The sequence below is a fragment of the Phyllostomus hastatus genome, unplaced genomic scaffold (assembly GCF_019186645.2).
Source record: "Phyllostomus hastatus isolate PE091 unplaced genomic scaffold, TTU_PhHast_1.1 phas_contig_150, whole genome shotgun sequence".
NCBI classification, from domain to species: Eukaryota; Metazoa; Chordata; class Mammalia; order Chiroptera; family Phyllostomidae; genus Phyllostomus; species Phyllostomus hastatus.
In genome coordinates, this window is record NW_025333611.1 from 33629218 (window position 1) to 33647409 (window position 18192).

At 42.5% G+C, this 18192-nt stretch overlaps 1 protein-coding gene, 1 non-coding gene and 1 pseudogene across 2 annotated transcripts in view; 1 reads left to right on the forward strand and 2 right to left on the reverse strand.

Annotated features, from left to right (window-relative positions):
• HSPA4 (heat shock protein family A (Hsp70) member 4) overlaps positions 1-11461 on the reverse strand; it is a 38072-nt gene extending 26611 nt beyond the window's left edge. Inside the window, exons 1-2 of the mRNA XM_045819626.1 lie at positions 11076-11461; positions 190-247 (exon numbers count right to left, since the gene is read on the reverse strand). Coding sequence (XP_045675582.1) covers positions 190-247; positions 11076-11182 — 165 coding nt within the window. The 5' untranslated portion in view covers positions 11183-11461. The remainder of the gene's footprint in view (positions 1-189; positions 248-11075) is intronic.
• A 751-nt stretch (positions 11462-12212) lies between these two features.
• LOC123813258 lies at positions 12213-12353 on the reverse strand. Its single transcript, XR_006784700.1, has one exon. It is a non-coding gene; the product is annotated as a small nucleolar RNA SNORA7 (small nucleolar RNA).
• Positions 12354-14301: 1948 nt separating this feature from the next.
• On the forward strand, positions 14302-14396 carry LOC123813275 (annotated as a pseudogene).
• Positions 14397-18192: the final 3796 nt, after the last annotated feature.

Consider the following 18192-nt stretch of genomic DNA (forward strand, 5'->3'; position numbering starts at 1 on the left):
AGTTTGTATTAAACAGATTATACCATTCACGCTTTTCACACAACCACCATGAGCAGGGATGAGGTCTGTCTCTCAGCTACATGGCCAAGGCCTACCAGTGCTGGGCACACAAGGGGCACTCAAACAGTTGAACAGAGGTTGGACAAACTGGAAAAATAGGTCGTTTTAGGGAAAAACAAAACCACCTACCTGGCTTTTAGCTGCTGCTCCAATTGAACGATTCTTAGGACCAAAAGAAATGCAGGCCCTAGAAAATATAACAAACATTTTAGAATATAACCTTATTCCAACTTTATACCCCAAACCACACCAGGCAAGATTTCTCAGTCTTCACAAAAAAGCCATGTATTTTAGCAACACAAAGTCAGTCTCTAATTTTAACCTTTACGTTGAGTAAAACTGTCCATGGGAGCCCAGGCTTTAGATGTTCAAGTTTTATGTGATAACCGTCTGTCTAAAATACTGCAGAGAGGCAGGCTGGCCAGTCTCTACTACCCTCTAATTCTTCAAGTCTGGTGTTCAGAATCCCAACATAAAATAATGTTCCCTCATCAATTCATCAATTAAATGTTCTTTTCTAAAATAGCTTACAACTGCACCAAGAGAACAGTCTATAAACCCCAAAAACTACTCCTGTCCCTACTGCAAATAAAAAGTAAATTTTCTAGAACTAGCTTCCGAGGACTCATTTTCTGACAAGGAACTTCATTTCCACTTCTGAACACATCCTTCCAAATCACCGATTCATATACTGCCTGCTGGGCTGATCTATTTGCTGTTTCTTTCAGAAAGCAAAACTAAAACCAGGTTCAAGGTACGACCACTTTAAAATACTGTGCTTAATTTAAGCTTAAAGTCGTATCCGTGTTGACGCCCCAATGCCTCACCCTACAATCTTGAGTCTAATTAATCCCTCTGGAACCTTGCCCATGTTACCTTTACCCTCACACATCTGTCACCTCCATTCCCAAATAGTTGCTTTCTCTCAAGCTTCAATAAGATCAAATTCACCCAAAAGACAAAGCTCTTCCCTGAGTCCATTTCCTCCTCAAGCTAGTAAAGCCCTCTTCCTCATGCTTTAATCATAAATACTGCATAGATTGTTTATGAGTAGTATCTCACTCGATCCTCATAATCACCCTATCTTACCCCCATTTGATAGGAAGCTGAGACCAAAAAGGTATTAAGAAAATTTACCTAGGATCATGTAATCTGAAAGCAAGTAAGTCAGATCATTTCTTCAAACTTTAAGTTCTAGCTTTGACCTTGACCTTCTCTATCCTACCCAGAACCCTAGTTCTTTCCACTTTATAGCAGACTAAGAAACAGGGCTCTGGAGCCATACTGCCTTGGTCCAAATCAGACTACATTAGACAACCTATTAATTGAGTCAAACTGGACTAAAGTTTACTAGCCCCATGCACACTAACAGAATGCTGGGCCCCTCTGCACCTCCACGGCCCTTTGCACCCACTGGGGTAAGAACCCCTGTGGGCCAGTCTCCCAGAGCAGTTTGCAGGCAGTTAGTTGTGACCTGACTGTGGTTTAGCTTGAGATCTCATCATCAGCCTTCCTGCAAATATGCCAATCACTAAACTGTTTCAGAACGTCCTAAGTACCACTTAATCTCTCCATCAGTGCTTTTAGGAAATTGCCCAAGGCAATCTTACCCACTCCATTCACTCCACTAAGTCTATCCATTGGTAAAACTACCAGATCTATGGGGGCACAAAGTGGAGAAATGTGGGACAACTGTAACAGCATAATCAATAAATTATAAAAATTAAAAAATAAAAACTATCAGATCTGCTTTTCTAAGGTATGTACCACCAATACCTCCATCCGCATAACAGGTAATATTAATTACTTCCTTGTTTTCTGCAGCCCTTTTTCAAAACCTACATCTTAAAACAATTACTAGCTCTAAGAATAAAAAACATGCTCCTAACTTTTTTGTATGTCCTGTTAAAGGATTAATTTCCTATTCTGTCTAGATAACTCTAGAAACAAGAGCTTCTAATTACTTTCCCAAGAAAACCAATTACCAACAAATAGAGCCCAGATTCCTCACTGCCCCAACCCCATCCCCACCTTACAGCCGCCCCTCATGCACACAGTGACCAACTCAGAGCTCAACAGTCTTCCAACCTTCCTGCTTCGCTCACACCACTTCTGCCACCTGAAAATGCTCCGGTCCCTAATGAATCCCAGTGTTCTCCAGAAATATCACCCACTTGTCTGTGAAGCCTTCCCAATCCCCCCTCAAGTAAAAATTAATCATTCCTGCTTCTTAAAATCGGTTGGGCTTTGGGCAACGAGGATGTAGAGTATTTCCACTGTCACAGAATGTACTGTACAGAGCTGCTCTAAGTACTATTTTCCTTGAAGTCAATTAACATTTTTATTTACTTTTAAATCCACATCTGCCTTAACAGTAACAGGTAGTGTTTCATACATCTTGAAAAGCTAAATTAAAGTTTGTATCAATTCAAATTTTTCATGCTTTTTTTGGTCTGTGTACACATATACCACAAACAGGTCCCAACTCCTTACAAAGCAATCAAATGTCACTAACGGAACATCGATCTTCACCCCGTAGCACAGCAGCAACCCCTGAAACAAGGTATTTAACTTGCAAAGTACAGAGCAAGTCCACGTTTTCTTATCGTATCATAAGAAATTATCAATACAGTACCACTTCACAATATTTACATTCTGAAAAAGTTCTCTAACAATGAGCCCACTACTGCACCAAAGAGACCCTTTGGAGTGGGGGAGAACTAGAGAAATCCTTGGCTTTTCCACTCTGCCATCAAGCTGACTGACCCGAACACACGCAGTGAGAAGAGCCAAGGCCCTACAATCACACAGTCAGGGTCTGTCCACATCCCTTCTCTGTCTTCCTAGCTGTACGATCTCTCTGGTGCTTAATTTCTCTTGCAATTCAACTGCTCATCTATAAATTGGAAAAATTACAGCACCACCCTCAACTGATTACTATAAAGATTAAATTTTGTTGATCCACTTTTAAAGTGCTCATAAGAAATAAAACATAGCTAAAATATAGCTCTTACTCTAGCTCCAATGAAGCCCTGGTCCCAGTTTCATACAAAAACAAGCCAACCAGTTTGCTCTGTAAATTCTGCTTCATACCCTGGCTGGTGTGGCAGAGTGGATTAAGCACCTGCCTCTGAACTAAAACACTGCTGGTTCGATTCCCAGTCAGGACACATGCCTGGGTTATAGGCCAAGTCCCTAGCTGGCGGCATGATGTATCTCTTGCACACCAATGCTTCTCTCCCTCTCTTTCTCCCTCCCTTCCCATCTCTCTAAAAGTAAATAAAATATATTAATTAATTCTGCTTCACTTTCTCAAACTACCCAATAAATTTAGTCAGCCATCCTAAAATCATCTACCCCCAGAAAGGTAAAGAAATTTATTATTAATTTATGTCCCTGGCATTAATTAATCTCTTAAGTTTTTGCAAAGTATTCTGGCAATTTGTACTGAAACTCTAAGCATATATATTTTTACCCTAGCAATTTCACATCTGGAAATCTATCCAACAAAAATAAAAGCATTAACATGTAAACATAAATATAAAAAACTACTTACTGAAGAACTATTTGTAATAGTAAAATATTATAAATAACCTGAGCATTTGGAGAAAACATGTTACAGTCCTAATATGGAATTACGTACTTAAGGAGGTAAATCCATATTTGACTCTGAAAGATGTCTAAAATACAGGGTGGGGCAAAAGCAGGTTTACACTTGTGAGTACTTGAAATACAGTTTATTCTTGTATTATTATTTATTAACTACTGTATTTTTCATACACACAACAGTAAACCTACTTTTGCCCCACCCTGCATAAGTGGAAAAAGTCACAAAACAGAGTATGATCCTATTTATTCAAACACACAATCTAGAAAAAGGTATGCAAGGGTAGAGAACAAACTAGTGTGAGAGGAACCTTAATTTTAACATTCCAGTGTTTTTACTGTTGCAGCAAACAAGTATTCTGCTAAGTCAGTTAGAAAAAGTCTCAGGAAACAATTTAGACTCTAATGACAAAGTTCCTACCAATCTTACATGAGAGGCTGCTGTTCAGTTCTTCAATGATTTTAAGAAACTGCTTTCATAACCTCTCCCATGAGACATATGAGGGGAATGGTGTAAGCAGTCTGAAGCGTTAGTTAACAAATCAGCCTCCTCCTCCTTTAAACCCAAGTCATCCCGCAGCTCTTTTTGGATCTACATGACATGTAAAGACATTCACTTCATAGAGAAATAATTTTCTTGCTCAAATAAAGTATCAGATGTTTATTTGCCAGTCACCCAAAAATTATACATACTCTGAGCTTTTGCTCTGATGGGTGCTTATTAATAATTTCATCTCTTCAAATTCCTAACATGTTGCTTTATTAGGAACTAAATTCATCAAAATGATACTGTAAACAATTCATGCCTTACAACCCAGCAATTCCACTCCTGAGAATATATCCAAACAAACCCAGTTAATTCAAAAGAATATATGCAGCAGTATTAACAGCAGCCAACATATGGAAGCAACCCAAGGCCCATCAATAGTCAAGTGGATAAAAAAGCTGTAGTACAGCCCTGGCCAGGTGGCTCATTTTGTTGGGGCGTCATCCCACTCACCAAGGGGCTGCAGGTTCAACTCCAGTCAGGACACATACCTAGGTTGCAGGCTGCATCCCCAGTCAGGGTGCATATGGGAGGCAACCAATCAATGTTTGTTTCTTTCTTTTTCTTTCTCCCCACACCCCCTCCCCACCAAAAAAATCAGTGAACATGTTCTCCAGTGAGGATTTGAAAAAAACAAGCTGTGGTACAGTGGTAATACTCCACTGTATATATATATATATATACACACACACACACACACACACAAAAACATAGATCTCACCATTTGCAACAGCTTGGACCTAGAGGATGTTATTATGCTAAGTGAAGTAACTCCATCAGAGAAAGACACATACCATATGACTTCACTTTATGTGGAATCTAAGGAACAAAATAAACTCATAAAACATAAACAGACTCAGAGATACAGAGAATGGACTGAGGGCTGACAGCAGGAAAGGGAGCTGGGGTCTGGGTGAAAAAGGGTCAGGATTAAGAAGTCCAAACTGCTGGTTACAAAACAGTTGCAGGGATGTGAAATACAAAATAGGGCATATAGTGGATGATACTTAGTAACTGTGGTTCCAGTGCCAGGTGGGTACTGGAAATACCAGGGACAGGTTGTGCTGTACACTGGAAACTAATACGAAATAACATTAAATGCAAACTAGAATAAAGGTACAATTCATACAAAGAATTATTTTCTTTTTCTTTTTAATTCTCACTTGATATACTTATTCATTTTAGAGAGGGTGAAGGTAAAGGAGAAAGGGTGAGAAACAGGAAGAGAGAGAACGAACATCAATTGGTTGCCTCCCATATGCACCCAGACCAGAGACTGAACTGGCACCTTAGATACTGGGTTGGCCAAAAAGTCTGTATAGTTTTTTCCATAAAAGACACATTTTTCCTTTTCACCAATAACTTTATTGATTTGGATATTTTGAGTATGTTGACCATCTCCCCCTATTGGCTTCTAATGGGTCGAGGCCAGGGGTGTTGCTATACGTCTCCCAATGCATAAGACAGCCCTACAGCAAAGAATTATGGTATTTGGCCAAAATGTCAACAGTACAAGAAACTTTGCAAATCACTTCTGACATGTTCGATCACTCACAGTACCTTCTCCATACACTGCACATCTTTTTTTGAGTTTCAACTGCATTTTTACTTTCTTGAAATAATCGTAATACACCAAAAATGTTGCATATTTTCTTCCATTTTCATTATTAAAATAGCTGCACAAAAATTCACCAATTTGGTTAAGTTTTTTTAATGCACGCTGTTATCGCAGCTGTCACAATACAATGAACAAAATTGTTTCGAATGAAGTTAAAGACAACTAAGCACTACTATAGCCATAATACCAAAAAAAAAAAAAAAAAAAGCCCTAACAGACTTTTTAGCCAACCCAGTATGTGCCCTGACCGGGAATCACACCCACAACCTTTTGGTGTACAGCATGACACTCCAACTGAGCCACCCAGCCACGGCCACAGAATTACTTTCATAATTCATTTCTACACTACAAATTGTTCACTTTGGAAAGCATAACTCAATTAACTTGCTTGACAGTACAAAAGCATTCTTACTGCAAAAAAAGCTTTATGGTTGTACACTTTCTACTGCAATGATCCAACTAAATATAAAAATAGACTTTCCAAGCCTATAGTCAAAAAACATCAACAAACAGCCCTGGCTGGTGTGGCTCAGCAGACTGAGTGTCAGCCTCTGAACCAAAAGATTGCAGGCTCCATTTCTGGTCAGAGCACATGCCTGGGTTGCAGGTACGTCAGAGGTACCCAATCCATGTTTCTCTCCCTTTCTTCCCCTCCCTTCCCCTCTCTGGAAATAAGATCTTTAAAAAAAAAAAAGACAGGTACACTCATTTATAACTCCTCAAAGTTTATCTCAAATCCGCCCACACATCTCCCCCCCTGCTACCGCACTAATGGACAGCTAATGAAGAGCAATGTCCACACCCACATGGACTGAATATCACACTAGCCTCCTACTCATCACCCTGCTTCTTCTCGCTCCTGTCTCACATAAATCCTTGCTCCACCAAAAAGTTCATCATATTTAAGATGGTAGATCATCCCACAGCACCTAAATAAAAGCCCATCATTCACAAAGCTTCGCCACACTCTAGTCTGCCCTGCTTAACTCCTCTCCACATTCATCTCCCACCAGCCTCTCCAGTGGCTCAAGAGAGGCTGTCGCCCTCTGAGTCTGTCATCTGTCAGGTCAGCCAAGCTCTTCCTGCTGCAGCAGGTGTTCCTCACCTGCTGTCCTTCTGCCCAGGACAGCTCTTCTTCAGGCCCCTCACTGCCATGATACCGCCATGATAAATTCCTACTCATCCCCCAGCTGTCAGCCTAAATGACACTTTTCATTGGATTTATTGAGGTGGCACTGGTAACTAAAATTACCTACATGTCAGGTGTACAATTCTACAATACACCATCTGTGTATTGTACTGTGTTCACCGCCACCAGTCACGTCTCCTTCCATCACCTTTTACCGGCCCCCCCACCCTCTTCTACCTCCTCCCACCCCATTCCCTCTGATAATCACCAGATGTCTGTTTGTAAGTTGGGCTGAGGGTTTTTTTTGTTTTGTTTTTGCCCAATCCCTTCACCTTTTTCACCCAGCCCTGCAATACCCCTCCCCTCTGACAGCTGCCAGTCTGTTCTCCATGAGTCTGTTTCTATTCTGTTGGTTTATTTTGTTCATTGGATTCCACACATGGGTGAAACCATACAGTATTCGTCTTTCCCTGACTAGCTTACTTCACTTAGCATAATGCTCTTCATCATGCTGTCACCCGAGGTAAGATTTCCTTCTTTTTTATGGCTGAGTAGTGTTCCATTGTGTAAGTGTACCACAGCTTTTTTATCTACTCTTCTACTGACTGAGTCTTGGGCTGCTTCCAAATCTTAACTATTGTGATTAATGCTACAGGGAACATAGGGGTGCATAAATGGCACTTTTTAAAAAGATTCTATTTATTTTCAGAGCAGAGGGGGAGGGAGGGGGAAGAGAGAATGAGAAACATCAACGTGGGAGAGAATCATCAACCAGGTGGTTGCCTCTCGTATGCACTGGAGACTGAACCCGCAACCCAGACGTGTACTAACTGGGAATGAAACCCATGACCTCTCACTTTGTGGGCCAACACCCAACCAAGCCACACCAGTCAGGGCAATAAATAAAATCTTAAGGAAAAAAAAAGCACCTTCCATCTCCACCCCACACACAACTTAAATTAGGCCCCTGTGTTGTCGTGCCTCCACTTTCCCACCGGGGCCTTCCCCCCAGTTGGCATTCACATATGTGTTTGTTTAGTATCTGGCTTTTCCTCTTAGCCATGTCCGTGATTAGGTGATCTTGTTTATTCAACATCAGGGCACTTCCAGTGGTTAGCACAATGGCTGGCATATTTGCTAACATAAAAGAAACCTAAATTTGGTGGAAAAGCAAGTGTCTCTTCTGGGTAAGAATCAATTAGCTCCTCAAAAACTGAATCCAGCCCCAGCTGGTGTGACTCAGTGGACTGAGTGCCAGCCTGTGAACCAAAGGGTTGCCAGTTCTATTCCTAATGAGGGCATATGCCTAAGTTGTGGGCCAGGTCTCCACAAGGGGATGCTCAAGAGTCAACCACACATTGATGTTTCTCTTCTTCTTTCTCCCTCCCTTCCCCTCTCTCTAAAAAATAAATAAATACAATCTTAAAGAAATGAAGTACTCCCATCATAGCCAACCCTTGGAACCTACTCCATTCTCACAGTAAAACAAACATACATCACACAGTCTCTATCTATCTGAGGTATGAAACCACTGTTCCATATTTTAATGTTACTATTTCAACCTCTGTGGGTTTGAAAATTTTCAAAATAAAAGGTTGGGGAAATGTTAAAAATGGTGGTATACAGCCTATTTTATCAGTTATCAAAAATAAAAATATTTAAACCACACACACAAAAAAAAACACTGTTCCATAACCACTACAAAAGATCAACCTTTCTCACTCTCATATTACTTAGCTAGATGGACTCCACCACAGGAATCTCAGCTAATAAAAATCAGTTCAAAAAATTATTTGGCCCTGGCTGCTGTGGCTCAGTTGGTTGGAACATCAGCCTATAAACCAAAGGTCCCAGGTTCGATCCCTGGTCAGGGATCATATGAGAAGGCAACCAATCATGTTTCTCTCTCACTGATGTTCCCTTCCTTCCCTCTCTGAAAGCAATGAAAATTGTCCTCTGCTGAGAATATTTAAAAAAAAAAAATTATTTGGGTATATGGCATCCTTATAAATTCCTGAAGAATATAAAAGAAAATATAAGGAAAACACACAAGAAAACATACAAGTTAATATATCACTTAAAAAATTTAAAAAGCATTTTCTTATCACAATTACATAGTGTATCTGGTCACTTAGTCTGTGAGGCATATTTAGTTGTGAAATGGAAACATTAAGTTTTTTTTCCTTAAAGAAAGCAGTTTTAAATAATGGAATTTATGTCAAAATTGTGGCAATTGCTGTCTGTCTTAAAAAAAATTTAGAGCCTAAGGTAACAGCCTAAAGGAAAGGACAGGAACACTGTTCGCTCCAGTATCTGGCATTCTCTTCCCTCTGGCGGAGTCTATTCAACTCTAGGCAGGAAAACACCCAGATGTTCCATGACCAACTCAAGCACTCCAGCTCTTTACCAATGAAGAAAACTAGGACCCAGAGAGGAAGACAGCATCAAATAGGAAATTAATGCTTAAATACTTAAAAACAAACTTTAATGCTTAAAAAAAAACCTTCAATATATAATACACTTCCCCGGGAATACAAATCAGAACATACCCATTGTTAAAAACTATAAAAATAGCCAGGGGCAGGAGGAATAGAATATATTCTAACAAGTAGAGCTTTTCTTTGCAGAGTGATGAAAATCTTTTAAAATTGTTATACAAATTTGTGACTACACAAAATCAATCTAACTGCACACTTTAAATTACATCTCAATAAAGTTGTTTAAAAACAAAATCACCTAGGGCCATCAAAGTTCATTTTGGGATCTGGAGTGGGTTTTTAGGGGAAGCCACCTGGGTTAGCTCTAAAATAAGGGGCAGAAATTTGATAAGTGGAAGGGAGATGTTGTGATCCTTCTAAGCAGCAAAGATCAGGCTAGTAGAAGGGATACTAGTTTGACTAGCAATGAAGTGTGACAAAAGTCAGGTGAAAACTGCACTTTAGAACAGATGCCGGTGAATCGCCATGCTGAGAACCTAGCAAATAGTATAAAGCTTCAAATATTTTGTTCAAGAGGAAGACAGTGGACTGAAAGGTTTCTCTATGTACTCAAAAAGTAGATTATTTTACTCTAACCAAGTAAAGACCTGGGTGAGTCATGATTTTTTAGAACTGTGTCTGTACCGGTCCCATAATTTACTACAGGTTCTAGAAGTCAAAGTGAGCCCCTGAGTCATTCATTAACTGTGGCCTAGTCCTGGGCCGGGTACTCAGAGGGCAATCTTAGGTTGCAGTTCATCGCTGATAAGGCACATACAAGAATCAACCAATGAATGTATGAATCAGTGGAACAAACAAATCTATGTTTCTGTTTCCCTCCTTCCTCTCTCCCTCCCTCTCAAAAGTATGTATGTAAGTAAATAAATAAATAGACAGCAATTGCAGTCCACACCCCAGTTGGAATGTATTACTGTGTAAGTGGATGCGCACAGAATAGCAGAGAATGACCCAACATAGTTCAATATACTGAAAGAATGTGAGAAAAGAAAGTGAATGCAAAGGTACCGACACAGCATCGATTTTATTAAGTCCTTTCCCGGCATCTGTTATACCACCACTCCAACCTAAGAACCCTGGTCCACCCGCAGCCGAGACTCAGGTTCTCCTGCTCCCCAGCTTCCGGGCGCCGCCCCGCCCCCACTCACGTGGGACTCCGGTCGCTTCACGTCCATGCCGCCGGCAGACGACAGAACCCGTTCAACTTTTAAGTGCCTGCTGTGTGCAAAGCTACGAACTCTGTGTTAAGTTCAAGAAACGTCAGTATGCCCTGTGCCTGATCTGTGCCTGCTGAAAGAGGATCTCGGTCCACCCTACATCCCAGGCCTGCCTTCCCTCCAGTTCCCACCCCGGCTCTCCGCTGGTCCGAGTACCCAGCTCACAGCCTTCCCTTTACCCGCGAGCCACCGGCAAAAAGCCTCACTCCTGGCGCAGACCCACACGGCAAGTCGTGACAATTAGTAACCTGGCTCCCAGCCGGGGTCCCCTATCCCCCGAGCCTTCGGCTCGGAACGGAGATGACTCCCCGGCTCGTGTTCCCCAGCCGCGAGGGTCGCAGACCCGAGCAATTGGTACCTCCCCAACCCCCCAGCTCACGCGGCCGGCCTGGCCCACACTTACGGCGTGCAGCGATCGCTGTACTCATTAGCTATGGTCTCGATGCCGCCGGCGCGTGCCACAGCAACGTAGCAGCTCTGGAAGCCGAGGTCTATGCCTACCACCGACATGGCGCCAGCTAAAGCTCGGGCTCGAGCCCGGGTCCGGCCGGCGAAACAAGACACAGACCCCGGTGGGGTTGGAGCGCGGAGAGCGGGCCGCGTAGGCCAGGGAACCGGTGCTAGTGGGGACGTGGGAGTGCCCACGCGAGGGCCTAGGGCCTCTTAAATGGATCCGCTGCAGAGCGTGCTGCCCAGGCCGGCTCCGGCAGAGCGGCCACAGTGGAGGAGCCGGGTAGCGGGGGCGGAGAAGATCTCGAAAGATCTCGTTGCGACGAGAATGAAGCTGCGGAGCGAGAACTGCGAAGGAAAGAAATGTTCTCGCGAGACCTCGGCTCAAACGTTTTTCCTTTTGAGGTCCCGCCCTCCAGTTACGTACACGCGTACGTCATGTCCAGGCAAGAGAACCTTGGAAGGTGGAAAATGGTTGAGAGGCGGAGCTAACCAACTGAACCTGCGCACGGAATCTGCCGCAGCTGCTTTTCATGAGGGCAAAGAGCAATAGAACGCCTCTACTTCCAAAAGAAAGGAGAGTGGGTAGCCGGCTTGGAAGCAAAGTAGTGAGGAAGTGCCGTTGGCCTACTTCCGCCGTTTTTCTGTATGTCAAAAGAAACTTCCGGTGGTGGTACCTCCTGCGCCTCAGCCTGTTTTGGGACCCGAAAATGGGAGCGAGGTTGGCCCGTTGAGGCTAGAGCAGCTGTAAGAACATGGCCCGGAGTAGGGCTTTAAGTCGAGCAATATCAAAGTTAAAGACAGCGCCCTCCCCGGCAGAGGGAAGGAATCCACTCAATCCCACCGCCGTGTGTGTGTGTGTGTGTGTGTGTGTGTGTGTGTGTGTGTGTGTGTGTGTGTTTTCCTTTCAGCATTTCAAGGTTCTCTAAATCACTCCCGTCCTTAGATAAAACTGAGGGGTCTACAAGACTTAAACCTTTTAACCCCTAATATGTTCCAAGTACCTGTCCTGAACTGGTTGCAAGAGACATAGATGATGAGCAACCAGCCAGTGAAGTGGTAGGATTACACGAAGCTAATGAATTTTTTTTAACGTTGTAGTGTGTCTTCCAATCCCCAGCTACTAAGCAAGCGGGGAATGGAACGGGTACCTCTGCCAGGCTTGCTTTCCCTCCAGATTTCAAAGCTGGCAGAATATTACCCACTCTCCAGACCGTGATCCTGGGAAGTTGAAACTAATGAATCTTAACTTATGATGCACCTGGGAGAGCAGGGTGTGGCTTAGAGTTACAGTGTTCCAGGTGCCTAGGGGAAGCCAGCTTGCTATTAGGAAGCAATTCTGTGTAATAAACAAATCTGATAAATTGCTTAATGAGGTTTCAGAAGAAGGGGAATCTGAATCACCAAGTCTTCAGTAATTTGTTGTAATTTCTTGTTCTAAATATTTTCTTTGTGATTCTTTTAAGGGCCCCCAACACACAAAGTTGTATTTTTTAAAGATTTTATTTATTTATTTTTAGAGAGAGGGGAAAAAAGGAGAAAAACATCAATGTGTGGTTGTTGCTCACGGTGTCCCCCACTGGGAACGTGGCCCACAACCCAGGCATGTGCTCTTGAAACTGGAAAAGACACTGGAGTTCGGGCTGCCTGTCACTACCAAACCCAATAAGCAGAGACAGGGATTGAATCTTTAAAGGGCGCTTTATTCAGGTGGCCGGCAATCTGAGAAGATGGCGGGTTCATGCCCTCACAGGCCATCTTGTCTTTTCTTTCCAGGCCAATGTTTTTAAAGCAGGGAATAAACAAGGTGGGTGAGGGGTTTTGAAATTCTGGGAAATGTTAATTAGATTAAGAAAGGACGTCAGCATTCTGTCTTAGGCGGTGGTCATCTCACCCTGGAGCAAAATGGCTCAGATATCATCTTGAGTTGCTTGTGGTTCGCCTGAGGAACAAGGTGGAACTGCTTATGGTCTCCTGGAATCAGGGTGGGTCATACCTTCAGTTCCTGGAATAAAAGCTTTTACATGCATTGATTACTAAGCTTATTAGCTATTACTTAAACTAAAAATTTCCAACCCTTAGGTCGGCTATCACCCTGACTGGAAATCAAACCAGCAACCCTTTGGTTCGCAGCCCATGCTCAATCCACTGACCTATACTGGCCAGGGCCAAAGTTGTATTTTTTTATAAGTTAGGTTGACTTTAACCTTCCTGTTTTTCTCCTACCTAAAGGGATATCAATAACAACAAGGAAAGTATTGACCTTAGTTATGACAGTCTGTATCCATTAGTCTGCTCTGGGTTATTCAACACTGAGCAGAGGTCAGGCGCCCTAGCTGCAGTGCCTAATCCTCCTAAAAGATCACTAAGTGGCTTACAGGCTCTGTCTCTGCCTGCCTTCTTGTGGGAGGCCTCCCCAGCCTTTAGCTAAACTGGCAAAAAGTACACCGATATCTCTTTATGTTCCAGTTTCATATCCACTTGCCATAATTGCCTTGGCACAGCTTTCAGTTTAAAATACCATCAACCCTATCAATCTTTTTAAGGATTTGTCCTTCTCAAAATAAAACATTAACATCAGTCACAGAGAGTACTCATCCTGCTATAAATAGTTTCCTGGATGTCAAACTTATAGCTTGGGAGGCTATTCCGGGGTATTTAAATAAATGAAGTCAGAAAAAAGTTATTTAAGAATTCTGAAGAATCTTTACAACAAGTTTCCAAGAATCACAACTGTGAAGCAACGAAGTTGCCAGAGTAATGAGGGAGGCACTGTGGCTGAAGCACAAGTTCTTTCCATTCAGCAGAGTTATTCCAAGTACATAAGAAGAAGGAGGTTGTTAAACACCTTTCTCTGGTACAATGGTTAAAATCAGTTCCAAGCAATCCAGAAGGTGTATGAAGGTGTTTGTTTGTTTGTTTGTTTTAAAAACTCAGTATTCATAGGCTGCTCACCATGAAACAGAAGGTGCCCAGATGACAATTGATAATCATCCCTGCCAAGTGGTCTGTGGAATATTGTCTCACACTCTGGAGCAGCTTCTGCAGGTCTTTTCTTCAGGGGGAAGCTAAATGTTCCGATAATGGTGTTTCCTGGTCTCCCAGATGTCAAAGTGAGTGGACCGGTGCCCTCAGTCAAGCCAGCACCCCTACCTTACCCTCTAAAACTCTAATCGTTCATTGCTTCTCTGCCTCTTGGCTAAGATCAAGTGTAGTATCTGTTCTTATCAGTTTAAAGCTCTAATCACTCAATAATTACCATATCCTACCTCCCTAGCCTTCAGCTAAGCTAGCAAAAAGCAGACCCATATCTCTTTATGTTCCAATTTCTTATCTACAGTATGTGCTATAGACATGCAGACATTGTGCTGAGAGATGTAGAAGCCATAATTCATTTAATCTCCATAGCAAACCCATTGGGTAGGCATTTTCCAATGTTATAGATGAAAATACTGGGACTTCTTTTTTTTTAAGATTTTATTTATTTATTTTTAGAGAGGGGAGGGAGATAGAGAGAGAGAGATAAACATCAATGTGTGGTTGCTGGGGGTTATAGCCTGCAACCCAGGCATGTACCCTGGCTGGGAATCGAACCTGCGACACTTTGGTTCGCAGCCCAAGCTCAATCCACTGAGCTACGCCAGCCAGGGCTTATACTGGGACTTCTTGAGGTTGAGGAAACTGTTCAAGGTCACACAGCTTTTAAAGCTCTGACTTCAACGTGAGTTTCCTACAACTACACCACTGCTGTTTTTAAATTCATATTCCTTATAGAGGTTCATTAAAGTAAATAATGGGAAAGAAGTAAAAGAAATAATTCAACTAGAAACATTCACTATTAACATTTTGGAACACTTTCCTCCCTTTCAGTGTTTTCATCGTATATGATGGTTGAATTTGGTCATGCCTTTTTCAACATTAGGTTAAACCAGCCTTTCCCAATGTGCATTCCCCAGGACAGCATGCCATGAAACATCGACAGGTTAATGTTATCATTTTAAAGGCTCCAAACATCCTATAGAAAACCCGTTTCACTTTGTTTCATCATAAACACAAGTATGAATATAAACAATACTACTTACAGAACAGTGGAGCACAGGTTAGCCTCCTGCCTTTCCCCCTCAAGCACTTGTCTATCATATGCTGTTCTGATACAGAAACTGCTGTTACAGTTCACTTGTGATTCCAAATTGGCTGAGATCCTAAGGTCGGTCTTTCTTTACCCTATCACACTGTCTGTTTACATAGTGCCACTATGATCTCATTCTGAGGTCCTTCTCCAAAGCCCACGTTTTGCCCTTACTCAGGCTGATCACACCGATACATATGGTCTCCATCATTATCAGTCCGAACTCTTTCCCTCTTTGTAATCTTAAAATGTTGGGTAAGCCCTAGCTGGTGTGGCTCAATGGAGACAGTGCTGGCCTGCGAACTGAAAGGTTGCTGGTTCAATTCCAGGTCAGGGCCCATGCCCCAGTTGTGGCAGGGTTCCCAGTTGGGGGTGTGCGAGAGGCAACAGATCAATGTGTCCCTTACACATTGATGTTTCTCCCTCTCCTTTTCCCTCCCTTCCCCTCTGTCTAAAAACAAATAAATAAATATAATCTAAAGTAACATGATGGATACTTTTTTAAAAATGCTGGATGAACTTCCCCCAGATTTCTCCAAGCCACACAAGCTGATATGATCATGAAAATTTAACCCTTTCATCTAGGTCCCTTGATCACTCCAAATTTTCCTGGCCTGACTCACAACCTCCTTTCCATCATCTCCACCCTCCGTTCAGCCAGTCCCAGACACAGCTTTCCTCCACCTCAAGCAGCTGGCATTCCAGCTCCACCCCGAAGTCCTGCCTGTTGGTCTGGTCTGTTGAGAGCAGAAAGATGACTCTGGCCTGTTCAGCAGTGTTGCTCTGGCTTGTCCTGTCTAAAGCACAAAGGGACTCCCAACCTGCCCCCACAACATCCACCCCACCCCCAGGGAGTTATCCTACCATAGTAGCAGTTGCCATCTTGTGTGTACAAATTACAAAGCTTTCTCTCTACCATCTTTTGTTTTAATTATCAAACCCATCAGAACTCGGAGTATCCTAATGCTGGTTTCTCTTCAGATGTGTCATTTGTCTCAGGACAGAATGCTCTTTACTTTGTGCTCTAAGACTCAAAGACAATGACTTCAAAAGCCCCTGTGGCCTCTGATAGTAATTCACTTTTCCTAGTTAAAAAGGAATCTGGAGCATGAATGTCTGTAATCTGATGCAGAATCAGTGTTACTATGAACAGTGTTACTATGAACAAGTTGATGTGGCATTCCACCCGAACACTGCTTCCCAACCAAACGAGGGCCATTTACTTTCTTGTTGACATGTATTTAATGTTCAAATGCAATGTGAGCTAAAAATCTAAATATATCACTGGTGATTACAGCTCGATACCTGAATGCCAGCAGTAGAAGCCCTGACTCGGAGGAGCATGACTAACATGTTTTCCGGGCAGTGGAACAGGAATCCACCCCTAGCACGAAAGGCGGCAGAAGCAGGCTGAAACAGGAGAGGAGAGCATCTGAGCTCACTGGAAGCATCAGAGTTTCTTTTCTAGACGAGACAAAGGCTAGCCTGGAAAAGGTGACCGAAAGAAGTTTCCACTATGAAGATATTGGAAAGACAGTTACCCCTTGGTAACCAAGGGGTTAGTTCCAAGGCCCCCACGGATACCTAAATCCACAAATACTTGGAGTCTTGTGTAATATTTGCCTATCACCTATGTACATACTCCCATATACTTTAAATCATCTCTAGATTACTTATAACATCAAGTACAATGCAAATGCTGTGCCAATAGTTGTTATACTGTATTATTTAAGGGATAATGACAAGAAACAAAGGCTGTGCACATTCAGTACAGACTCAATGACAGTAGGCCTAACTACCTAGTACGTGTCAGCAACAACAGAACTTTGTTAAAAATATTTTTAGTCTGGGTTGGTTGAATCCATGGATGCTGCACCTGTGGATACCGAGGGCTGAATGTGCTCAGCAGAGAGTAGAAATGTAGTTAGTAAGGCATTTTTCAAGACTGGGTTACTGGCCCTTTAAGAATACTATTAAATATGAATATATTTGATGCCATTTCCACTAAAGGCAAAAGTTTATTTTTGGAGAAAGAGCAGTGACCCTAAAGATTCCAGCTAAAGAGGCTCACTGGGTTCCGCAACCAGCACAAGTGAGGATGTCTGTTTTGATTGCAATAGTGTTGTATTAACAGCTATCGAGAGTAGTGGGAGGAAGTAGCACAATCCTCTTCGGCATGTCCACCTTACTTCTAAGTGAGAGGAGATCCAGGGGCCCAAAAGGCCCCCCTGCACTAAAAGACCTCTTCCAGTCCTTTAAAATGCCAGTAGAGTGCCAAAAATGCTCCCCTGGGCCTTCTTTCTCATGTATTTTCACAGGGCTTCTTCTCTAAAAGTAAAATCCCTTCCAAAGTTGAGGACTGCTGTGACAATCTGCCATCTCCATGTAAATGAACAGAAACCATAACCACAGGATTGAGAGGAAGTCCATGACTGAATGAGCTTCCCCACCTGGCCTCCCACTTTCAGGTTCTGTAGGTGAGTCTCCTCTACTTTTAAGATTTTCAATGGGATTTCCTAAATGTAACAGAGTTTCACTGCAACATCAGAGAGTTGCAGCTACTGGTGAAATAAGGCTGGTGGCTGCTTACCCCACCTCTGTGAGGACTAACTCTTTGACCCAAGGCGTGGTTGCTGCAGAACCATCCTATCAGAACTACAAGAGGAACACAGTATAATTAAGCAGTAATAATTACAGCTGTGATACTGGTGCTATAAAGGACAAAGACAAAAATAAAAGTCCAGAAACAAATCCAAGTATGAACAGTCAGTATATGATATATGGCATTTCAGTCTAGTGGGGGAGGAGGTGATATTGAGACATTAGCTAATCAATTTGGAAATTTTTTCATATTTTTTTAAAATTTAATCTTTATTATATTTTTCCATTACCATTTAGTTGCCTTATACCTCCTCCCCCCAGCAATCACCACATTATGAGC